General features: G+C 44.9%; 1 protein-coding gene across 1 annotated transcript in view; it reads right to left on the bottom strand.

Moving 5' to 3' along the window:
- The window catches only part of Ttc39b (tetratricopeptide repeat domain 39B), a 119970-nt gene extending 94716 nt beyond the window's left edge, over positions 1-25254 (bottom strand). Inside the window, exon 1 of the mRNA XM_042692923.1 lies at positions 25024-25254. Coding sequence (XP_042548857.1) covers positions 25024-25065 — 42 coding nt within the window. The 5' untranslated portion in view covers positions 25066-25254. The remainder of the gene's footprint in view (positions 1-25023) is intronic.
- Between the last annotated feature and the right edge of the window lie 563 nt (positions 25255-25817).

The following is a 25817-nucleotide window of genomic DNA, read 5'->3' as shown; positions in this document are numbered from 1 at the left end:
AATACATGGTATATGAGTTCACATACAAAACACAGTTGTTGTTGTTGTTGTTGTTTTTTGGGTCCGGTCGTGGTGCCTGAACTCTGGGCCTGGGCACTGTCCCTCAGCTCTTCAGCTCAAGGCTAACGTTCTACCACTTGAGCCACAGCGCCACTTCCGGCTTTTTTCTTTTTGTTTATGTGGTGCTGAGGAATTGAACCCAGGCCTCAGGTATGCAAGGCAAGCGCTCTACCACTGAGCCAACTTCCCAGCCCCAAACAGTTTTTTTAATAACTGCATATAGTTTGAACAAATTATTTTACTCTCATATTTCTCAACCACTATATATATGGTCATAAAACAAACCTTATAAATCACTGAGTTTGTAAGGCACTTCCCTCCTCTAGTTTAAGTCCTACCTAACTTACTTCATCTATTATTAACCAAGAATATCTAAAGAATAATATTTTTATGAAGAAATAATTGTATACATTTTAAACTATCACTGATAGGAGTATCTTAAAATTAAAAAGCACCAAGCTTATACAGCTTCCTCCTTTTAATAAATCACAAATTCAATGTATTAACATTCAGACACTATGTTACTTATATCCTTATTTTTTTTTTTTTTTTTTGTGGGCCGTGGGGCTTGAACTCTGGGCCTGGGCGCTGTCCCTCAGCTCTTCAGCTCAAGGCGAGCGCTCTACCACTTGAGCTACAGCGCCACTTCCGGTTTTCTGGTGGTTTATTGGAGATAGGAGTCTCACGGTCTCTCCTGCCCTGGCTGGCTTTGAACCGCGATTCTCAGATCTCAGCCTCCTGAGTAGCTAGGATTACAGGCGTGAGCCACCAGCGCCCGGCTATCCTTATTTTTTTGTTTTTTGGTGTTTTGTCAGTTGTGGGGCTTGAACTCTGGGCCTGGGCACTGTCCCTCAGCTCTTCAGCTCAAGGATAGCGCTCTACCACTTGAGCCACAGCACCACTTCCAGTTTTCTGGTGGTTTATTGGAGAGAAGAGTCTTACAGGGCTGGGAAAGTGGCTCAGTGGTAGAGCGCTTGCCTTGCATGCATGAGGCCCTGGGTTTGATTCCTCAGCACCACGTAAGCAAAAAGAAAAAAGCCGGAAGTGGCGCTGTGGCTCAAGTGGTAGAGTGCTAGCCTTGAGCTGAAGAGCTGAGGGACAGCGCCCAGGCCCAGAGTTCAAGCCACGACCGAACCCAAAAAAAAAGAAAAAAGAAAAAGAGTCTTACAGATTTTGCTACCTGGGCTGGCTTTGAACCCTGATCATCAGATCTCAACCTCCTAAGTAGCTAGGATTACAGGCATAACCACCAGCACCCAGCATCATATCCTTATTTCTAATTCACAAATAGACATAAAAAGGTGCATTTCACCTCTATAATTACCATTACATTTACTCTGTTCTCATAAATAGCAAAATTATCTACTGTTTGAGCATTAGTATAAATTCTTAACATGCATCAACTCATTAAATTTTCATAATGACCTTGTAAGACTATGGTAGAATTAAAATGAAGACACTAAGACTCAGAAAGATTAAATTAAGCTGGGCGTCAGTGGCTCACGCCTGTAATCCTAGCTACTCAGGAGGCTGAGATCTGAGGATCACAATTCAAAGCCAGCTGGGCAAGAAAGGCTGTGAGACTCTTACCTCCAATAAACTAAGAAACCAGAAGTAGTGCTATAGCTCAAGTGGTAGAGTGCTTGGCTTGAGCTGAAGAGCTGAGGGACAGTGCCCAGGCCGAGTTCAAGCCCCACAACCGACAAAAAAAAAAAAAAGATGTAATTAACTTATCCATAGATAAATCCATACATGAGTCTCATTAACTGGAATAATTCCACTTAATTTATATCACTGACAGAAGATAATATATTTAATGCACCCAGCAATGCTGACACAAGACACTTTTTATATCTATACTCATAGGACATAGGATGTTAGCAAAGCAGAGATGCTGAAAGCTGTAAAGACTAATAGAAAAACAGGCTATCTATGTATTATATATATAATATATTCATTTTTATTATCTTTAGTTGTACAAAGGAGGTTTCAATTCAACATATCAGTTTCTAAGTACAAAACATCTTACTGGGCTGGGAAGGTGGCTCAGTGGTAGAGTGCTTGCCTTGCATGCATGAGGCCCTGGGTTCTATTCCTCAGCACCACATAAGCAAAAAGCCGGAAGTGGCACTGTGGCTCAAGTGGTAGAGCCCTAGCCTTGAGCTGAAGAGCTGAGGGACAGCGCCCAGGCCCAGAGTTCAGGCCCCACGACCGGACCCAAAAAAAAAAAATCTTACTGTCACAACTTCCATCATTCACCTCCAAGGACTGTTAGGTTTCTTATGTCAAAAACACATTCTTACTGGGAAGATGGCTCAGTGGTAGAGTCCTTGCCTTGCATGCATGAGGCCCTGGGTTTGATTCCTCAGAACCACATAAGCAGAAAAAGCCAAAAGTGGTGCTGTGGCTCAAGTGATAGAGTGCTAGCCTTGGGCTAAAGAGCTCAGAGACAGCGCCTAGGCCTAGAGTTCAGGCCCCATGACCGACAAAAAAAAAAAATCTCTGAAATGAACTCCAGACAATGAAAACAAATAGAAAAGAAAGGAATAAATTCTTGCTGGTGGCTCATTCCTGTAATCCTAGCTGTTCAGGAAGCTGAGATCTGAGGATCATGGTTCAAAGTCAGCCTATGCAGGAAAGTCAGTAACTCTTGTCTTGATCTGTGGTTCAAGTGGTAAAGCACAAGTCTCAAGCAAAGAAAACTCAGATACAGAACACAGGCTCCAAGTTCAGACCATATATAAATATATATAAAAAACCCGGAAGTGGGCCTGTGGCTCAAATGGTAGAGTGCTAGCCTTGAGCTGAAGAGCTGAGGGACAGTGCCCAGGTCTAGAGTTCAGACCCCACAACTGACAAAAAAAAACAAAAATAAAAACAAAAGAAATAAGAAAGTGTCTCAAGCCGGGCGCTGGTGGCTCACGCCTGTAATCCTAGCTACTCAGGAGGTTGAGATCTGAGGATCGCGGTTCAAAGCTAGCCCGGGCAGGAAAGACCGTGAGACTCCTATCTCCAATAATCCACCAGAAAACCGGAAGTGGCGCTGTAGCTCAAATGGTAGAGCGCTCGCCTTGAGCTGAAGAGCTGAGGGATAGCGCCCAGGCCCAGAGTTCAAGCCCCACGACCGACAAAAAAAAAAAAAAGAAAGTGTCTCAAAAAAAACTTAAAAATATATCTGTCTCATGACCATGCCATAACCACTCTTGGGTACATATACAAATGAAAATATAAATCAATATCCAAGAGAGATTCCTACACACCCATTTTTGTTGTAGCTCTGTTAACAAGAGTCAAGCTGTGGCATCAGCCAAGGGCTCAACAGTCAATGAATGAACACAGTACATATATACCATGGAACAGTAACCACAGAGAGAGAGATAGTATAAAATCCCACTGGTATTTATTATTAATATTTTATAATATTGATATTTTAATAATATTTGCAACTAATATTAATGAAACTCAGGTAGGGGTGTGTGTGTATTTTAAAATAATAAATGATTCAAAGATTACAACGAAAGTCTTTAGTGTTAGTTTCTTCTGCAAAGAATGGGAAAGCATGTTTTGACTTCTGAATGATTTAATACTTACAAGAAAATGCTTTGAAATATTTCTTATGTAATATGAAAACTATGAGCAATGTGAACAATATTAAAAAGGCTACAGTATTATTTTAAAATAAACAGATCCAATACGCCTAGAGAAAAATCAGGGCAAAATAAGGCAAGATGGTGTTTCAACTCAATTTAGAAGCCAGTTCCTTTCACACCACGTGTGAGGAGCACTTTCAGCTTTTTTTTGTTGGTGGTGGTGGTGATGGGGCTTGAACTCAGGGCTTGGGAGGGTTTTTTTCCTCTAGACTAGCAGTCTACCACTTTAAGTCACAGCTCCACTTCTGTTTTCTGGTGATTACAACTGGAGATAACACTCTCACAGGGGCTTTTCAGCCCAGGCTGGTTTCAAACATAATCCTCAGATCTCAGCCTCTTGAGTAGCTAGGATTACAGACGAGGGCCTGGGCGCTGTCCCTCAGCTCTTCAGCTCAAGGCTAGCGCTCTACCACTTGATGCACAGCGCCACTTCCGGCTTTTTTTCTTTTTGCTTATGTGGTGCTGAGGAATTGAACCCAGGGCCTCACGCATGCAAGGCAAGCGCTCTACCACTGAGCCACCTTCCCAGCCCAGACAGCTTTTTAAAAATCAAAAAAATAAACGTTATTTTGAAACAACTTCAGACTCTGAGAAGCTTCTAGAAAAACAGTATAAACAACATCTGTGTGCTATTTGTCCAGTTTCATCATTTGTTGACATTTTTCCCATTTATTTTATAATCTGCTCTTCCTTCTCCCTCCACCTTCCTTTCTTTTTCCCTATCTAGCTAAACAGTTTTTTCCTCAGCCATTTGAGAGTAAATTGCAAATAATTTAGAGGTAAATGTAGTCCTTGACCTCTATAAATACTTGAAGATGTGCTTCCTAAAAATAGAGGTATTCACTTACTTACCACTGTACAGTTACTCATTTCTGTAAATTAAACTGCTTTACTGCCCATGGTCCTGTTTTGCCAACTGACCCAACAATGGTTGTGACAGGTTTTTTTCTTCTACAGTGCAAAATGTGGTCTAGGGTTGGCCATGGCAGTTAGGTATCAGGTCTCTTTTGACTCCTTTAATCTGGAGCATTTTTACATCTTTATCTTTTTAGCATCAACTATTTTGGAGAATACAGTCTGTTTCTCTTTTAAAAATAATAAGTAGGACTGGGAAAGTGCTCAGTGGTAGAGCGCTTGCCTTGCATGCATGAGGCCCTAGGTTCGATTCCTCAGCACCACATAAGCAGAAAAAGCCGGAAGTGGCGCTGTGGCTCAAGCGGTAGAGCGCTGGCCTTGAGCTGAAGAGCTGAGGGACAGCGGCTAGGCCCAGAGTTCAGGTCTACGACCGGCAAAAATAAATAAATAAAAATAACAAAAATAAAAATAATAAGTAATGATTTTGTTCATGTAGTGTCTGGTATTTTTTAAATTATATTTTATTGTAAAGATGCTGTACAAAGGGGTTACAGTTACAGGAGTAAGGTAATCAGTACATTTTTTTTCTTGGGGTCCGGTCATGGGGCCTGAACTCTGGGCCTGGGTGCTGTCCCTCAGCTCTTCAGCTCAAGGCTACACGCTACCACTTGAGCCACTGCATCACTTCCAGTTTCTGGTGGTTTATTGGCGATAAGAGTCTCACAGACTTTCCTGCCCGGGCTGGCTTTGAACCGAGATCCTCAGATCTCAGCCTCCTGAGTAGCTAGGATTACAGGCATGAACCACGGGCGCCCAGCTTGTGTCTGGTATATTTTTATGATAGAGTCAGCTACTAAGCTACTACAGAAGAGCACCTAGTCCTTCCTTCCCCAGGCAGTTACTCTTAGAGCATAGATGTTCATCTTCTCTTCAGTGATGTTAATTCCAATCACCTGGTAAGGTGTCCTATTTCTCCACCACAGAGTTACTATTTTTGTGTGGCAATTAATTAGATGTTTGTGGTGAGATCATGTGAGCTCAGGTGAGCTCCTCACCTAAATGTGGCCTTAAGTTCAGCACCTAGTATGATGCCCTGCTGAATCAGTCTTAACAAAGACAGCTGAAGACAGCATCACCAACTTCAGCCTTCCTCCACGTCTATCCATCTGTCTTCGGCTTTCCATACAGCCAAACCCCACTGTCTCCCCCATTTATCTAGCTATTTCCAGTTCCATCTTTTTTTTTTGGTCGGTTGTGAAGCTTGAACTCTGGGCCTAGGCGCTGTCCCTCAGCTCTTCAGCTTAAGGATAGTGCTCTACCACTTGTGCCACAGTGCCACTTCCGGTTTTTCTGAGTGGTTTATTGGAGATTAGAGTCTCAGGACCTTTCCTGCTTAGGCTGGCTGTGAACAGAGATCCTCAGATCTTAGCCTCCTGAGTAGCTAGGATTACAGGTGTGAGCCCCCAGCACCCAGCAGTTCCATCCTTCCCAGCCCCAGAAGTTTGTTGACTCTGGCTACCAATCAGGAAGGATGCTGTAAACTATTTTTTTTTTTTTTTGGTCCGGTTGTGGGGCCTGAACTCTGGGCCTGAGCACTGTCCCTCAGCTCTTCAGCTCAAGGCTAGTGCCCTACCACTTGAGCCACAGCGCCACTTCTGGCTTTTTTCTTTTTGCTTATGTGGTACTGAGGAATTGAACCCAGGGCCTCATGCATGCAAGGCAAGCGCTCTACCACTGAGCCAACTTCCCAGCCCCAATGCTGTAAACCATTAACCCTAGTTATAGCTCCCCAAAGGCTTACCAGCTGAAGGCCTCACCTCCAGATGATGGCCCTATTAGGAGGTGTGGAGACTTTAGGAGGAAGAGCCTTGAGGAAGGAAGTTATATCACTGAAGACACACCACTGAGAAGTTCTGAAACTCCAAACTAGCTATTGTAAGATAAGCAGCTAGCTCTACTCCACTTCCACCATAGGCTCAGAGCCACGGTGCCAAGCAACCACATACTAAAACTAAAAATAAACATTTCCTCATTGTTTACTGCAGATATTTTGTCACAGCAGTGGAAATGTTACTAAAACAACCCTAAAATTCTTGGCCATAGATGTGACTGAGAGTTACTTGTGAACATCAGCCCTTCTATGCACTTGGTAAACAGCTAATTCCCTTCTTAAACTCTGCTTCCTTATACTTCCCACAAGGATCACTGTTTCCTGCAACTGCCACTTGACGGAATGAGACAGATGACAAAGGACACAAACACACATAATCAGACTGATGATAGTGATCTCAGCAGAGGGAGCAAACCAGACATACAATAGAGAAAAGTTAAAAGCTGCTTTGGAGATGGGAACCAAGAAAAAATCTCCCTTGGAACTTGACCCTCAAGGAGGGACGGGAAGTTCAGGAGTTAGTTGTAAATGAGTCAGCCAGGCCAAGAAGCACCCATGAAAAGCACTGTGTGGGAAGGAAGTTGGCATGTTCTGGAAATTGGATGAGAGTGGCTATGAAGAAGGGAAGGATGGGGAGAGGAGTAGATGAGCTAAAGAAAGAACTTAAGTAAAAAGTGAACCGACATCACAGGAAAGAGCACCCGTTTTCCCTAAATGCTACTGACAGCCACAAAAAAAGCAGTGCGCAGGGGACTGACATGTAATTAACATCTGAAAAAGAGCATTTGGGCTTCAGAGGAAAGAGCAGATCGCAGAGAGCAAAGAGGATGCAGGGACACAGCAGTACTCTCAGGAGTGGAAGCGGGAGAAGTCAGTGGTATGGGACTAAGGAGGGGGCAGTGGACACAGAAAAGTGGGAAAGGAGTAGTGTCCCATAAGTAGACTCCACGGGACAACTGAGTGGCAAAGGAAGTTCATGTTAAAAGGGAGAGAAAGAGAAATTTAAGGGTGTTGTTGTTATTGTTGTGCAGAGCTAATTTAAATTAATCCCCCAAAGCCTAAGAGGCCTTCAAAGCTCCTGGAATTTCCAAAAAGGACAGTTGTATCCCATTACCACAATTGAAATGGAATACTTCAAGAGCTTCAATAGACAAGAGTTCATTAAACATGCCATAGCCTCATTTTAAAATGTCCATGCCTAATCAATCTTCCTGCTTCCCAAACATAGACCACAAATTCCCATTTGGGCTGGCAAACTTTCAAATGCACTCCCACTTACGCTAAAATGTAGCCTTAGAAAGTAAGAATGAACTTGTGACTTTATATGAGCATTATTATTCCACAATACAGTGAAATTTGGGAAATTATGTAATCACTTACTCACAATTAAAAAAAAAAAGAACCTGGGGAAGATAGGGAGGGAAGGGATGGTAGGGGGAAAACAATGGAGGGAGTAACAATGCTCAATGGGAAGTGTACTCATTACCTTACTCATGTAACTGTAACCCTCTGTATAGTATCTTTACAATAAAAAAATTTTAAAAAATAAATAAATAAAATGTGGCCTTAGACTATGAAGTCCATAGAAAGGATGGTAAAGAAAACTAGGTACTTATAAAACAAAGTATTTTTTTTTAAATTAGTAGCTCTACTTTTGAAACTTCAAACATAATTTGCTCTATGGTTAGATTTGTAAACATCACACCTTGGTGAGCTCACTTTAAAGTATTAGGAGAAACAAATATCACATATGCACATATATGCTACCAATGCTAAATAAGTAATTTGTTAGAAATATAAACATCCAAACAATGCTTCTAAAGCATTGACAGAATCAAGTATAATCATCTTCATTTTGTGGGTGTTTTACACCTATCCTAGGAAGCAAGTTGTTGTGTACATATTGTCATTCAACTCCAACCTATGAGTCCGGAAATTGTGGCTCAAAGTTCCCTGTCCTTAGTTTCCTTGACTTGAGCCAGTTTTCCCAAAGGACATTTACCACTGTTCATATTTTAAAACAAAAACAAAACCTTTTCTCCTCAAGGTATTTTTTTTTTCTTGGGGGGGGTGGGGGGATGCATGTAAGGTCTGCTCTTGGATGGCGAGCAGACTCCACCCTCCTGGCAGCCAAGTCTCCACCCAGTACCTGCGTTACCTAGGCAACTGGGACACCTGGAAGAGGTCACATCTGCATCGGCTGAGGTCACATCTGAATTTGATGTGGCCACACCTTTCCCTGCCCATACCCTAGTGAAGGCCTAGCGCAGGCCCAGGCGCTCTCTCTGTTTCTAGCTCTCTGCTCTCTCTGTTCTTTTCTAGCTCTCTCTGCTCTCTTGCTGTTCTTTTTTTTTTTCTTGCTGTTCTTTTCTAGCTCTCTCTGTTCTCTCTCTTTCCTCTCTCTTTCCCAGCTCTCTTTCCCAGGCCTTTCCCAGCCACGTGGAGTGTCAACCTTGCCTGGTCCCAGCAGGTCTACTGAATAAACCTACCCCTTACCTGAATACCACGTGAGTGCTGGTGCTGTTCTTACTCGGCTACCTCTTTTTAAAAACCTAACAGTCCAGTCATGGGGCCTGAACTCGGCCTGGGCACTGTCCCTCAGCTCTTCAGCTCAAGGATAGCATTCTACCACTTGAGCCACAGGGCCACTTCTGGTTTTTTTCTTTTTGCTTATGTGGTGCTGAGGAATTGAACCAGGGCCTCAGGCATGCAAGACAAGCGCTCTACCACTGAGCCAACTTCCCAGCCCTCAAGGTATTTTAGAATTGCTCTCAGCATATAAATGCCAGGGCTACTCACAACCTTGAGGTAAGCCTTAGAAATGTCCATTGGTCTGATAAGGACTTCGATGCTCTCGGAGAGTAACTTGCCTGAGGACTCATTGCCAAAGCCCATCCTGTCTGCTCAGCTACCAGCTGCCCCAGTTCTTTCCTCTCTCTCCCACAATCCTTGCTTGGAAGAGATACAAGTCTGAAATTCAGGTGTGCTGGTAAAAAGGCTGATCTTTGACTTTTTGTCCTACTTGAACAGGATACAATGACAGTCCCTTTTATTTAACTGAGATGGCTTAGAAATGCAATTATGTGTGCATTCTTCCAGCCGGAAGGCAACATTTGTGATAAATAGCAACTGCCTCTGACAAGGAACTAGAAAACCGCATCATCATCCATATGAACTACACAATCTGCTTTCTTCCCAGTGAAATAGGCAGGCTAATTCACTAACCCTTCAAGATTCTCTTTGGAATGATGTCTCAGCAGAGCAAAGCAACTTCTCTGCTCTCCTGTCTTGCTTACTAATGCTTTAGGAGATGCTTCTCTTTCTTTTTGCTTGGAAAATTGTATTTTCTCCTGGTGACTGTTTTTTTAATTTTTTAATTATTTTAGGTGTTAAAAATGCTGACATAAGCCAGATACCAGTAAGTCATGCCTGTAATCCTAACTACTAGGAGACAGAGATCTGAAGATCATGGCTCAAAGGCAGCCAAGGTAAGAAAGTCCAAGACACACTTCTCTCCAATCAACCATCAAAAAGCTGGAAGCAGGGGCTGGGAAGGTGGCTCAGTGGTAGAGCGCTTGCCTTGCATGCCAGAGGCCCTGGGTTTGATTCCTCAGCACCACATAAGCAAAAAGAAAAAAGCCGGAAGTGGTGCTGTGGCTCAAGTGGTAGAGCGCTAGCCTTGAGCTGAAGAGCTGAGGGACAGCACCCAGGCCCAGAGTTCAGGCCTCATGACTGGACCCAAAAAAACAAACAAAAATCTGGAAGCAGAGCTGTGGCTTGAGTACAAAAGCTCAGTGCCCAAGCACCAAGTTCAAGCCCCAGGACAGGCACAAAAAAAAGAAAAAAAAAAAAAACCTCAGATAAGAGAAATGGGCACAAGGGATCTTTTAGAAGGGTGAAATGTCTTAAGTTGGATTGTGGTGCAAGCTGCAGGCTATGTAACTATAAATTTACTAACAAACACTGAACATGTAAAAGGAGTAAACTCTGACCAGGCCCACTGGTTCATGCCTGTAATCCTAGCTACTCAGGAGGCTGAGATGTGAGGATCGCAGCAGCTGGAAGCCAGCCCAGGCAAAAAAGACCATGAGATTCTTATCTCAAATAAACTACTCAGAAAAAGCTGGAAGTGGTGCTGTGGCTCATGATGGTAGATCACTAGCTTTGAACACAAAGAGGCTCAGGGACAGCACCAGGCCCTGAGTTCAAGCCCCAGGACCAGGAAACAAAACAAAACAAAAAGGAGTGAACTCTAAAGTAGGTGTTATAAGTCACTGGTGGTGGAGCATTTGTCTAGGATGTGTGAAAACCTGAGTTAGATTTGTACCATTGTAAAATAGAAGTTGTGAACTATAAATCATAACTCAATGAAGTTGGCATTTAGTTTATTGAGATAATGTTAATGTATTATGGAGACAAATTCTCTCTCCTCTGATAGGATAAAATATGGTCCTATAAATAAAATACTAAAGTGAGTTTCTTTGCTGCTTTGTTTCTAGGGGGAAGAAAGGACATGCTTTCTGCTGAACACCAGGGCACCTATATTCATCCTGGTTGGATGCCACAGCATATATGTCAAGTGGGGAATATTTCTTCTTTGAGGCAGCCTGGGATGCCAAGCAGCTGGTAAGTACCTGGCAGGGAAAGAAAGAAGCAGAATCTGGAGATTATTCTCCAGCAGAACACTGAAGCAGCAGTGTTATCTGCAGGGAATCTTAAGTGATACCAAGAAAAAAACTGAAGATGAAAGCACTGGGGGAAGTGAGAAAGACCAGGGAGATGAGATCAGGAACCACAAGTATCTCAGAATTCCATGTAAGGACAGGCACTGGTGGCTCACCTATAAGCCTAGCTATTCAGGAGGCTGAGATCTGAGGATTGCAGTTCAAAGCCAACAGAAGCAAGGTAGTCCATGAGACTCCTATCTCCAACTAACCACTAGAAAAACCAGAAGTAAAGCTATGGCTCAAAGTGGTAGAGCACTAGCCTTGAGCAAAAGAGCTCAGAAACAGCACTCAGGCCCTGAGTTCAAGCCCAGTGACCAACAACAAAAATGTAGGTAACACAAAAACCTAGTGCTCACCCCTGAACTATGAGTGAAATTTGCTGGTGGGAGGACCCAGAGGCATGCATCTTAACAAGGTACCTGCTTGTTAAAACCACCAGTCAAGGGTTTTTTGTTTGGTTTGGTTTTTATTTTGCTGGGTTTTTTTTTTTTTTGGTGGGGGGGGGGGGGGTTGGTTTTTGTTTTTTATTTTTTGAGCTGGTACTGGGGGCTGGAACTAAGAGCCTAGTGCTCTTGCTTAGCTGTTTTGATCAAGGATAGTGCTCTACCACTTGAACTACACCTCCAGTTCTGGCTTTTTTTTTCTGGTGAATTACAGATAAAGAGTCTCTCATTTTGTCTGCCCCAGCTGGCCTACAACCATGATCCTCAGATTTCAGCCTCCTGAGAATTTAGGATTTACAGGTGTTAGGTACAGGTGCCCAGCTCTCACACGAATGCATGAGGATTCATAAATAAGTTCTCTATGCCATAGCAGGGTGACCATATTTTACCTCAAGGGCAATGAGTAACTATGTACAGATTTTAGATGCAAGGGGAGAACAGAGTTGCAATTGAAAAATAAAGAGTATTCTGGCTCAGTGGTAGAGTGCTTGCCTTGCATGCATGAGGCCCTGGGTTCAATTCCTCAGCACCACATAAGCAGAAAAAAAAGCTGGAAGTGGCACTGTGGTTCAAGTGGTAGGGCGCTAGCCTTGAGCTGAAGAGCTGAGGGACAGCGCCCAGTCAGAGTTCAGCCCCCTCAAGCAACCAAAAGAAGAAAAAAAAGTAGTCTGGCCTGGCACATTACATTGGAGCAGAGCAAGAGTCCTCTCCAGTGCTTGCATATTGCCACCTTCCTTTCCTTTTAATCTCTTATGCTGGAAAATTTTTACCTTCAACCTTTAAACTTTACCTTTACCTTTTAACCTCTTATACTAGAAAACTTCCCCAAACAAGAACTATTCCCCCAAGTTCATGTGTTGGAAACTAAATCCCCCATGCAACTGTGCTGAGTGGTGCTTAGGTCCTGAGGGCAGAACGCTCAGGAATGGGTCGATGCCAATTCTGTGATAGGAGGAGTAGGTTAGTTATCTCAGATATGAGTGATTCTAGGAGCAGGTTCCTGATGAAAGCTCAGCCCTCTTTCTCTCCAATGCATGCTTTCTCACCATCTGATACTATCTGCCATGTTAGAATGAAGCAAAGTCCTCCCTAAATGTGGTATTTACATCTAATTTCTAAGCTTATAAAACTGTAAGAAATAAATCTTTATACTTCATAAAGTACCCAGTCTCCAGTGTTCTGCTACAGCAGCACGAACTAGATTAACAGTAACCAAAGATAAAACAGCCTCTTACAAGTCAGTCTCCTATTAACATATAGGCAGGACATGAAAACCAAAACACTGATGTTGACCAGTAAGAAAAGGAGCTATACAGCTCAACAGCTTGTACAGAGAAATCAGAGGTTATAGTACTGTTTATGCATCAGTGGACAAATGCCATTTCCAATATATTACTGACATTACCACATCTTTTGCTGGCAAATATTAACCCTATTGAGTTGTAAGATGGCCCCAGAACAGATGGCCCTTTGAGTTCATGTTTACTATTCTCTTTGGTGTTAAGTGGGTCTCCCTTCAGGAAAGGAAAGGTGTGGGGACTGTAAATTTATAGAATTTACCAGCTGGAGTCCTGAGTATTAGCCTGAAACTACATTTGTTCTACAGGAATCTCTAGGGGAAGAAGCCTGTTGTGTGGGAGTCTGGAAGGGCCAGTCTTTATATAGTGCCAGTTCTGTACATGGTTAAGAAAACAATGCTGAAAGCCAACATTAGAGCCCCATATGCCCAAGCACTCTGTAATCTTTAATTCTCACAACAATCCTATGAAATAAGTTCTACTGTTTCCATTTTACAGATGAAGAAACTGAAGCAGAGAGATTAAGCAACCTATCCAAGGCTATACAAGAAGCAGCAATACCTACTCAGTAGACTGAGATCTGAGGATCACAGTTCAAAGCCAACCACCAGAAAACCGGAAGTGGCGCTGTGACTCAAGTGGTAGAGCACTAGCCTTGAGTTGAAGAGCTGATGGACAGCACTCAGGCCCAGAATTCAAGCCCCATGACTGACAAAAAAAAAAAGCAGCAATTCAACCCATATGCATCTCACATCAAAACCTGCACCATACCATTTCATGGGATGTATCAAATACTTTTATTTTGATAAAACTACGTGAAATAAGAAATATACAGAAACAGGTAAATTGGATTCATAAGGCTTACAACATATTATAAACAAACTTACTATGTATGTAGACATATACATAATGTACATATTGACACACATATGTATATATATATGCATTCATATATATATATTCTTCAAAATCATCCAGTATAAGGGTCAGCAAATTTTAGAGGACCTTTAAGTATTTAGGCAATATCTACTATACAATCTGTTCCAAAATTACTCAACTGAACCACTGTAGTGCAAAAGTAGCCACAGGCAACACCTAAACAAAAGGGAAGGTTGTCTTTCAATCAAATTTTACCTATAAAATTGGCAGGAGGAGATGGGATGGGAAGGTGGCTCAGTGGTAGAGCGCTTGCCTTGCATGCATGAGGCCCTGGGTTCGATTCCTCAGTACCACATAAGCAGAAAAAAAAAGCCGGAAGTGGCACTGTGGCTCAAGTGGTAGAGCACTAGCCTTGAGCTGAAGAGCTGAGGGACAGCGCCCAGGCCCAGAGTTCAGGCCCCATGACCAGACCCAAAAAAAAAAAAAAAATTGGCAGGAGGGTATGTACCTTATTGGTCCTCTAATGCAGTTTTCAGCCTCCTGATCTAGTGGAAAGAGTACTGAATTTAGAGGTAATGCTCATGGTTTCTGAACCTAATTCTGTGCCTAAGAGAGCAGACTGACTATAAGCAACTACTTCCTTTCTGTTTATAAAATATGTGCTCTGGAAAAGTATTCTTCTCAAAGGATTGCAAAAAAAATACTATTTTAGCACACCAAAACATTAGCTGAAGGTTGTTCATCAAATCCATAAATAATGAGCTGTACCTTAAAGAGAAAAGAAAACTACCATTTTACTTCCTATACCCAGTGCTCTATAAAATGCAATCTGATTTTACCCTTGACGATTACAAGCATCAAAGAAGTTACATAATGTGCCCAAGATCTGACAGCAAGCAAGATATCAGGCCTTAAGTCTAGCTACTACTCAGCTCCCTCAGAAGTGTAAAGCTGCTCTGTGCAAGGAGTAGGTGGTCTTGGTCAATGAGCACTTGATGAATGGTTCTACACAGATGACACACAGGCTCCTGAGAGAAGACCTAAGACAGCCTTCACTCTCTCCAGGACTCATGCATTCTGTCCAATCTGTCTTGTAAGCCTCTCCTTAAAAAGACCATGCCCCATTTGATCTGAATTTGAGGTTTGTTTTATCCCTGAGTGTTAAGACTGTGCTTCGTGCATTGAAAAATACCAGAAACCCCAGAGCTATAGGACACAGTGGCCTAAGGAGGCAGAAAGACAGAGAGAGAAGGCTGAGCACAACCTCAGGGAGACTGTGACTGGTCCTGCAAATCACTACAGTACTGGTTGCTGTTTCTCACAGGTCTGTATGACTACACATAAGCCTATGGAATTCCTCAACTCAAACGTGTCTGACCTTGCCTGGCTCCAGTTTACAGTCACTAGTTTTATACTATTCTTGGGAAATAGGATTGAGAGGGAGAAAGTGAAACTAAAGGGATGTAATCTCCCTGCTTTAAAAAAAAAAAAAAGCCTCCATCAGGCACAGCGGCAGAACACTGAGTTAGGAGGGTCACTTGAGTCCAGGAATATTGGCAGAATAGGAAGACCCTCATCTCAAAAAAGAACAGCTTTATCAAAAAAGTAAAAACAAAACCAAAAGCTATTTATAAATAAGTACTGGAGGATTCTCCACTCACTGTCAAAAGAGGGAACAGAAAGAAAAAAATCTAGCTGGAACACGGAGTTGTTTGCACATGCAGCTGTCCCCTTAGCTGCTGTCTTAATTTTCACAAACTTTTTACCATGCTGCCAAACTCCTGCCCAAGCCCAGCTTCCCCAGTGTCTTCCCCTATCTGAAGAATGACGGGTGATCTGCTCCCTCCCTACCTACCTGCTGAACTGAACCCCTAGTAGCCACCAGATCAAACACCACCTTCCAGATGACAGAAGTCTTCTAGAAAGGAACAGTATAAACATTATTAATTTCAACCTTTGTGTTGCCTATGAGGAAACCAAAGCCCCAAAGGGTTAAAGCTCTGAGTCACATGTAATCACTAAGAACTTGGTCTCTAAACCAAGTGAGCTGACCTCCCATGTTCCTGCTGGCAGGAACACACCATCGTGCTGATGTCCCAGCTGAATGCCCCAGAAGAGCCTTCCTTCTTTTCTTCTCTTTAGGACACAGGGCCACTTACAATCTCTCTGGACTCTCTTATACACTTCATGGTTATCTATTTGTGTCCATATTCCCATTTTCTTATAAGGGGTCAAAATTCCATCTTGTTCATGATGCACTAGCCAGCATGTAGCTATTCTGGCACATATATAGCCTTCAGTGGGCTAAAACAGTCCTTCAAGAAACAAAATAAAAAACTAAAACTCCACCAGCCTCCCAACTTTCTAATCTCATTTTCCTGATTAGCCTCTTTGCACAGAACCACCTAAAGTACACACCACTCCACAGTTCAACCTTTAAAGGCACATCCCAGTCTGCCGCAGAAAGTCCTTCCTTATCTGTGATAGCTACTTTTAGGTGTCAATTTGAGTAGATTAAGAGATTATCTGGAGACTGAAGCATTGTTTCTGGACCAGTGAGAGCAGGATTGACTTCTTCATAATTGGTATACTAGGGAAGACTGACTTTACCCCTGTAGCCAGGTGCCATCCAATAAACTAAGGGCTCTCATATCAGGAAAAGGCAGAGGAAAAGTGAGTTTGAGTTCCCTCCCTCTCCCTTTTTTCCATCTCTCTACACTACATCTTCAGGCAATCAGTTCACCATAGGTACCCCCTAAACTCTATCTACTGTATCCTGCTGTTTACTCTCCCTGAAACACACTTCTAGAGCTTTCCCCAACAAATCATGTCTACAGGGCTGGGAAGGTGGCTCAGTGGTAGAGTGCTTGCCTTGCATGCCTGAGGCCCTGGGTTCGATTCCTCAGCACCACATAAGCAAAAAGAAAAAATCCGGAAGTGGCGCTGTAGCTCAAGTGGTAGAGTGCTAGCCTTGAGCTGAAGAGCTGAGGGACAGCGCCCAGGCCCTGAGTTCAGACCCCACGACCGGACCCCAAAAAAAAAAATCATGTCTACATGGCTAACCCTCATTCATCTAGTATATTAGTAAGTATGACTCAAAATTAAGAAATGACATCATCTAAGAACCATCACTGGCTGTACTTCCCGAGTGAAGTGCCCTTGTCTGTGCTCCAAACACATCTGGGCATCCTTCCTTTCTCTGTGGTTCACAACACACACCTGCCCCCACCCCCTAGACCATCACCTAAGGTAGAAACTGTGTTTGCTTCAGAGTACCTAGCCCAGAGCCCCATGAGATAAATCAGACTAAATACTTCTCACTAGTCATCCTAAGACTCAACAAATACATACAATGTATTGTTTTATTGAAATACCGTAAAATACACTGTCCCTATGGGTATGTCCGCATTACAAGAGCAGTGCCAAAAAACATGTCCACAGATCACCGCAAAAAAAAAAAAAAAGTCCCTACTGAGACAGAAAGACAATCTTTAAATAAAGAGTCCAGGACCCATCATGGCATTATGAACTCGCAGTCATCCCACACACCAAGGGTCCCTTTAGAGGGGTGTGATGAGCTCACTAATCTGACACGCTGGCAACAGTGGCTCTGGGAAGAGAATGAATTCATCAGGCAGGAGTGGACACCTAGAAGCCCAGAAGTAGAAGAGGAGGGTTAGTGAGCAACAGGGGATTTTTAAAAAGGAACACCCCTCCCCCAGGAAGCCTTACAAGTGCAAGCAGAAATAATAAAGCGACTCCTGGAGACTGCACTGCCTGAGCCCACTACCTAAGACAGGAGTTGAAGGCAGTCCACAGATGGCAAGATGAAAAGGATGAAGAGTTTCACAGAGATTACAGATCGGATCTGCACTGTGAATAATTAGTAACAAATCCATGGACAGTGAGCTAAGATAAGGCAAACAGCTCCTACAATGAAGAACTGACACCTGCCTATAGAAGGAAACTGGGCTACATAATTTGAAAAAGGGTTACCCAGATACAGGGAGAGGGGGAGAGAGGGCGGGGACACAGGGAAAGGATCAACAAGAAGTAGTATTTAAAGAATAGATAGAATTGGGGGCTGGGAAGTTGGCTCAGTGGTAGAGCGCTTGCCTTGCATGCCTGAGGCCCTGGGTTCGATTCCTCAGCACCACATAAGCAAAAAGAAAAAAAAAAAGCCGGAAGTGGCGCTGTGGCTCAAGTGGTAGAGTGCTAGCCTTGAGCTGAAGAGCTGAGGGACAGCACTCAGGCCCAGAGTTCAGGCCCCACAACCAGACCAAAAAAAAAAAAAATAGATAGAATTGGCGTTCAAGACAGAGTGTTTCAGCAAAATGGCCTGTATGTTAACCTGAGCTAGAGTTAGTACTACTTCTCTTCCACAAGCCTGCATATATTAGAAATACAATATATAAAAATACTTTGATTTTTGCCCAGACTCCCTCAGTAAGGAAATTCTGAACCATCCACAAGGTCTCCTTCCCCGCTTCTAAATACACCCAAAGATATGAGATTCCCTCCTTCTCCTCCCTAGGCAACATCACTGCCACCCAACCTTGTTTCATATGGAATCAGAATTACTACTGCATGGCTCACCTCTTCCCTCCCTCCCCTACACCTCCCCTACACCTCCCTACGCCTTCAAACTGAAGAATGGATCCCCAAGTCAAATCTTCCCCTCTCTCCATGGCCTCTTCTCTCCAACCCCACAGCATTTCCTCCACTTCAAGCCTCACTTCCTACAAGTACTGTTGCAACAGCACCTGCCTCGCCAGCTGCCAATCCACAATCAGCCCACAGCACCGTGACCAGATTTATCTCACCAAAACCTTCCTCATTTCAATTTTTAGGAGATGTATCCCAGACTCCTTAGCGTGACATCTAGACACTATTACATCATAAAATCTAATCCAGACTTTTAATCTCAGCCCTCAAGGCTCTCCTTTCCGCGGTGAGGCAGCTTTGCTCCAATACCCACCCACCACAACTTCCACCCAAGGCTGCACTTTACCCCCCTTGCTCTGACCAGCAAACAGAGGACTAGCAGTCTTTGCTAGTGAGGACTAGCAGTCTTTGCTAGTCCTAAGCAAAGATCACCAACCATTCCTGTTTGTACTGGAGTAATCACTGAAAGCATCACACATACTCTGCCTATTGTGGACCTTAAGATGTGACCTGAACCCTACCTTACCCCAAACCAAACTAATTGCTTTTGTAACTGTTTTTCTTTTTCTTTTTCTTTTTTTTTTGCTAGACCACGTGCTTTTCAAGGACAGCAACAATCTTGTTCTAGTGTATATTTCCAGCACCCAAAGGCCATTAACATCTGAGATATCAACAGAATGAAAGAATGAATCACAAGGCAACCAATTTTATCAAAACTTCCTCTAGGGGCTAGGAAGGTGGCTCAGTGGTAGAGCGCTCGCCTTGCATGCATGAGGCCCTGGGTTCGATTCCTCAGCACTGCATAAGCAGAAAAGAAAAGCCGAAAGTGGCACTGTGGCTCAAGTGGTAGAGCGCTAGCCTTGAGCTGAAGAGCTGAGGGACAGCGTCCAGGCCAGAGGTCAGGCCCCACGACCGGACCCAAAAAAACTTCCTCTAGCCAGGTGACAGTGGCTAATGTCTATAATCCTAGCTAACCTGGAGGCTGAGATTAGCTGAGGATCCAGGTTCAATGTCAGCCCAGGCAACCAGAAAACTGGAAGTGATGCTGTGGCTCAAAGTGGTAGAGTACTAGCCTTGAGTGAAAAAAAAACAAAGGACAGTGCCCAGGTTCTGAGTTCAAGCCCCATGACTGACCCTCCCCCCCCCCCCAAAAAAAAAAACTTCATCTAAACTTCTGAGAGAAAAATGTTCTAGATCAGAATCAGATGTTTCAAATCCTAGACCAAAATCATCTTTCGTGTAAACCATTGCTTTCCCTAACTCATTGTTTCTCAACCTTTTTTCATTATCATTCCCCTAAAAAAGTACACTTTCCCACATTTTAATTTAAAATATGAGATAGAGGGGCTGGGAAGGTGGCTCAGTGGTAGAGTGCTTGCCTTGCATGCATGAGGCCCTGGGTTCGATTCCTCAGCACCACATAACGAGGAAAAAAAACCTGGAAGTGGCACTGTGGCTCAAGTGGTAGAGTGCTAGCCTTGAGCTAAAAAACTGAGGGACAGCGCCCAGGCCCAGAGTTCAGGCCCAATGACCGGACCCAAAAAGAAAAACAAAAAACAAAAATAAAAATATGAGATAGATGATAGACAAGATACTCATAATGATTAAAAACATTAAGTTAAATTCAAAATCTTAACAATATTAACATTTAACCTGACAACTATACTGAGTAACTTTCTTAAAATGCATGTAGCAAATTATAAATGAAAATTACTAACATTTATAACATATAATATTGGGCTGGGAAGATGGCTCAGTGGTAGAGCGCTTGCCTTGCATGCCTGAGGTCCTGGGTTCGATTCCTCAGCACCACATAAGCAAAATGAAAAAAGCCGGAAGTGGCACTGTGGCTCAAAGTGGTAGAGCACCAACCTTGAGCTGAAGAGCTGAGGGACAGTGCCCAGGCCCAGAGTTCAGGCCCCACAACCGGACCCAAAAAAAATAAAATAAAATAAATAAAATATAATATATAATATTAGCAATGCAATATTTTTTTAGTTCAAAACATTGTTCAAGTCAGACACTTTTGGCTCATGTCTATAATCCTATCAGAAGGCTGAGATCTGACAGCTGAAGTTCAAAGCCAGCCTGGGCAGAAAAGCCTATGAGAGGGGCTGGGAAGGTGACTCAGTGGTAGAGTGCTTGCCTTGCATGCATGAGGCCCTGAGTTCGATTCCTCAGCACTACATAAACAGAAAAAGCCAGAAGTGGCACTGAAGAGCCACAGGACAGCACCCAGGCCTAGAGTTCAGACCCCCCCCCCACCCCCGACTGACCAAAAAAAGAAAAAGAAGAATTAGAAATTAGGATCATTTTATTCAACTTTTTTTGTTTTCACATGAGAAAGTAATTTTAGTTTAATTAACTAGTATTCAATCAAGTACCATCCATATTATCTATTTCCAGCACTTTGGGGTCCGGTCGTGGGGCCTGAACTCTGGCCTGGGCGCTGTCCCTCAGCTCTTCAGCTCAAGGCTAGCGCTCTACCACTTGTGAGTCACATTGCCACTTCCAGCTTTTTTTTTTTCCTGCTTATGTGGTGCTGAGGAACCAAATTCAGGGTCTCATGCATGCAAGGCAAGCACTCTACCACTGAGCCACCTTCCCAGCCCTATTTCCAGCACTTTGAAATAATCTTTGTTAAGTGCTGGAAAGATAAAGCATTGAATAACTTTAAAATATAAACTATATAAACCATTTTCACTTACTCCTAAAAAAGTCAAACACCAAAAAAAAAAAAGAAAGAAAAAAGCCACTGTAAGCAACATCTACAAGGCAGCCAATGAAAGCTCATGAGGATATGCAGGTCACTTAATGAGATATAACTTTACTTTCAAGTACCTGGTAAACCCTCCTACAATCACAGCCACCTATTTGCCTTAGATTTATTGTATCAATTTGCATACCATACATTTTCTGTGAACCTGATTTCAGAGCTGCTCCTGTAATATCCAGGAAAACTCCAATGGGAAAAAACTGAAAAGATAAGATGTTATCAATTGAGCTCTAGAGGGCCAAGGGCAATATATAGCTCAGATGTCTTAGTCACTACGTTAGGACCAATTTTGCCCCAGAGAGGATACAAGTCCTAATCTCTATGCTCCCATATTTACCTTCCTACCACCAGAGGGACAGGAGAAAAACATAAACAAAATCAGTTTCCCAAGAAAAGGTCTAACCTGCTGTTACTATAAAGAGCTTCACGTTCCCTCCACTCCTGCCCCAGCAACTTAGTGTAGACTTTCAGAAGTAGAACACTTAAAACCCTCTCGCCTTTCCTTCAGATGAAGAAAATGAATGAGCCCTCAGGCTGAGATTCATTCAGTCAAGATCACTATCGATAAAAATGACCTTGTCTGGGGCTGGGAATGCAGCTAAGTGGTAGAGTGTTTGCCTAGCACACATGAAGTGCTGGGTTCCATTCCTCAGCACCACATAAACAGAAAAGGTCAGAAGCAGCACTGTGGCCTTAAGCAAAAGAGGCTCAGGGAAGCTGGGCGCTGGTGGCTCAAGCCTGTAATCGTAGCTACTCAGAAGGCTGAGATCTGATGATCACAGTTCAAAGCCAGCCTGGGCATTAAAGTCCATGAGACTCTTATCTCCAATAAACCACTTGAAAATCAGAAGTGGTACTGTGGCTCAAGCAGTAGAGCGCTCCACTCGAGCTGAAGAGCACAGCGACAGTGCCCAAGCCCAGAGTTCAGTTCAAGCCCCATGACCAACCAAAAAAAAAAAGAGGCTCAGGGACAGTCCCCGGTCCCTGAGTTCAAGCCCCAGGACTGGCAGGGGGGAAAAAAAAGGAAAAAAAAGACCTTGCCTGTCTTATACATATCCCCAAGACAGTACTAACAGAATCAGGTTTTTGTTCACATAAATGAGTGAATGACTATGAGGCAAAGAGAGCTGAGAAGTAAGTTTACCTAATTCTTAGTCTAGTTCTTTTCCAACTATATCATTTTATCTCTTTTCTACTTCCCAAAACCATCAAATAATGACCACAAAAGACAGCCAAAATCTCCTTAAGCATATGAAAATCTTCATAGCCAAAAATCTTCATAGGTAATTTACAATTAAGGACTCTTACCCCCTCCCAAAAAAAAGGAATTTCCAATTTACATCACCATAATTCTTATTTGCTTAGCCTGTCTTCAACTGTTTTCTAGAGCTCTTGTACTTCACAGAAGTTCTGTGACTTCTCTTTCCATATAAGGCACATATTGAATTTTTTAATAAGTTTTTTATTGTGAAAATACTGTACAGAAGGGTTACAGTTGCATGAGCAAGGTAATGAGTACATTTCTTTTTTTTTTTTTTGTCGGTCGTGGGGCTTGAACTCTGGGCCTGGGCACTGTCCCTCAGCTCTTCAGCTCAAGGCGAGCGCTCTACCACTTGAGCTACAGTGCCACTTCCGGTTTTCTGGTGGTTTTCTATTGGAGATAGGAGTCTCAGGGTCTCTCCTGCCCGGGCTGGCTTTGAACCTCGATTCTCAGATCTCAGCCTCCTGAGTAGCTAGGATTACAGGCGTGAGCCACCAGCGCCGGCTATGAGTACATTTCTTATCCAGCATTGTTGCCTCCTCTTTGTTTTTCCCCTACCATCCCTACCCTCCCACCTCCACAACTACACTCCCCACCACCCACCACCTATCAAATTTGAGCACAAAGAAAATGCTCGATAAATGCTTGTTAAATTTACATAATACATCATATGACATACAATGAAGGACAGAGGTCAAGAGCCGGTGATGTTATGGCAAAAGCTAAGAAGTCATGAAGCGACATCTTTTCTACAGTCATTCATACATTTATTTGCCAAATATCTTTGTGCCAGACTGTCTGCTACTCTAAAATTTAACTTCCGCACAGAGCTAGAGTCTTCTACAGCTAACTTGTCTCATCTTGCAGGCAGTGGTTTAGGTAGGGTACACATGTCTGTTTGCCAGAACAGTACCAGTTTGCATCTATTGTCAACATTATTAATATTCTCTCAATTAAACCCTACTCCACAGTAAATCACAGCAACAGTGACCTAGTGCATAGCCCTATACATGGCGAGATTTTCTCTACAAGCATACCAGGATGTAGACATTTCACTCCACATTTACTAGCCACGCCCAGTCTTGTTTCCTCATTTTTAATTCGGATAAACTACACACACGGAAACAGTTGAGGGCAAGCCTGGGATCAGCGATTAGTGGCATGGAGTCTTGAATCCCTGGAATATAGATATTTTCAATAATACAGATGTCATACACACTGATGTATATGTAATACACAAAAATGAGCCATAAAAACTTTTGTGGGAAGAAGTTAAAGTTTGGCCAAAGCCCTGTGAAAGCGTTATGACCTCGATGACAGAGGAATGGAGGGGGGCGGGGGGGGAAAGGTCGCACCAAAAAGACAGCCTAACAGAAGCTGATACTGATGGAAACGGCAATGAATATTATTCCTCTGCTTTCGCTTGTTGGAAGTTTTCAACTACCAATGCATCTAAACAAGCTCGGTCCGGCTCGCTGGCCCGCGTCCCCCCGCAAGGCAGGCTCTGGACGGTCGTGTCGAGGGACTGCACCCCGTCCTCGTTGCTTTTATTTCAAAGCACACATTTATATATGGAATCTACCGGTCTCCCCGAGACAGCTAGTCAGGAAGCCTAACCCGCTCCCTCCAGATCATCTAAGGATTGCATCATCAGAAACCCAAGCCTCCTCGGGCAGCGACTTGTAAAGTCCAGTCAGGTAAAATGGCAGCAGCGGTGGCAGCGTGCGGGTGTTGGGGGGGGGGAGCGCCCCGCTGGAACCTGCGTCTCAACTCCCCGCGTCCGCCCGGACGGCGCGCTCTCCCCGGCTGCCGAGTGCTGAAAGGACCCGGCGGAGAGTCATCCACAGGTCCGCAGCGCCCGCCGCCACGCGCGGGAGGAAGTGCTCAGTGACTCCCAAGTGCAGATCGCCGTCAGAGGCCGCACGCAGTCGGGTCTCCAAGTTCCTCCCCTCCCTCCGGCACCGACACTGCGGACTCGGCGGGTCGGGGAAGCGTCCCGGCCCGGGGGGAAAGGAGGCGGGAAGCAACCCGGGAATAGGCCACAGCAGCCCGGCCAGCGACTCGCCGACCCGCCCCGGTACCCCGGGGCTCCGGCTGTCCTCGCACCCCCCGCCTCTGACAACTGATCTCAAACTTCCATAGAAGGCGAGATCGCCTGGTCCACAAGGACGGCACCAATTCCAGCGTCCGGATGCGAGTCCCCGGCGCGCGCGCGCCCGCCCGCATCGGCCCGCCGCGGGCCGCCACGCGGGGTCCCTCCGTGTTCCCCACCCCACCCCCCACAGGTGCCCGCCCGACAACCGGACCCCCTCGCCTCGCCCGCAACAGACCTGCCAAGGCCAGGTGGCCCCGCCGCCACCCCTGCCCTGGCCTCAGGGTCACCGAGAGTGGGTCCCAGGTCCCCGGGACCGCGGGGGGGGGGGGGGGGAGGAAGCGGCAGGGGGCTGGAGGCGGGACCTCGCCATCCCCGCGGGGCTCCGCATCCCTCCCGGGCCCCGCACCGCCCCGCCGCCAGTACCTCGTCCGCTTCCAGTTCCACTCGGTTGCCTACGAGCGCCATGTTCCTCCTCCCGCCGCTGCCAGGTGGACGAAAACCAACCCGGGAACTTCGAGCCGACTCTGTCTTCTTCGCTTGGAGGTTCAGCTGGGAGCTAGCGAGCGAGGAAGGGGGCGGCCCCGCGCTCCGCGGGAGGAGGTTGTCCCCGCCCCCGGCGCCGCGGAGCCCGCACAGCGACCATTTCCCGAGCAGGACGCCGGGCGGCTGCCCCCCCCCCCGCCCACCCGGCGCTAGCCCCGCCCCCCGCAGGCTTAGTCCCGCCTTCTACACGCGGCCCGGACAGAAGCAGCCAACCACCGCTCCCGTCGCTCGCCCTACCCCCCCCTCACCCCGACTCGAGTGGGCGGAGTCACTTTGCATAGTAGACGCGGCTGGTCGGGCTCGCCCTCAGGAAAAGGACCCCGAGGGTTCCCGCTCCTTGGGCAGGGCGAGCACGGACGTCTGGGACGTGCAGTGGTTGGAACAGACTAGGCTGAGATCCTGGTCGTCTTCCCCCGGGAGGCGTCCACCTGGTACGTGGCTTGATGCCAGTCTGTTTCTCTTGCCTACCAGGGGTGACCTTGGCTCCCTGAGAGATGCCTAGCACCCCACTTGTCCGTACCTTACATCCAGAGCATTCTCTTCAGATACAAGAACGGCTTCTGTGCCTGTGTGGAAAACAGGAAAAACGCAGGGCAGAAGTTCTCTACCTCTCCCACCCAAGACTGTCTGCCAAGCACAGATGGCGCCCTGCACACAGTAGGCACGCAGCAAGC

This window comes from Dipodomys spectabilis, unplaced genomic scaffold, assembly GCF_019054845.1.
Source record: "Dipodomys spectabilis isolate Male_0828 unplaced genomic scaffold, ASM1905484v1 ptg000158l, whole genome shotgun sequence".
In the NCBI taxonomy this organism is placed as follows: domain Eukaryota; kingdom Metazoa; phylum Chordata; class Mammalia; order Rodentia; family Heteromyidae; genus Dipodomys; species Dipodomys spectabilis.
This window is presented reverse-complemented; position numbering and strand designations above follow the sequence as displayed.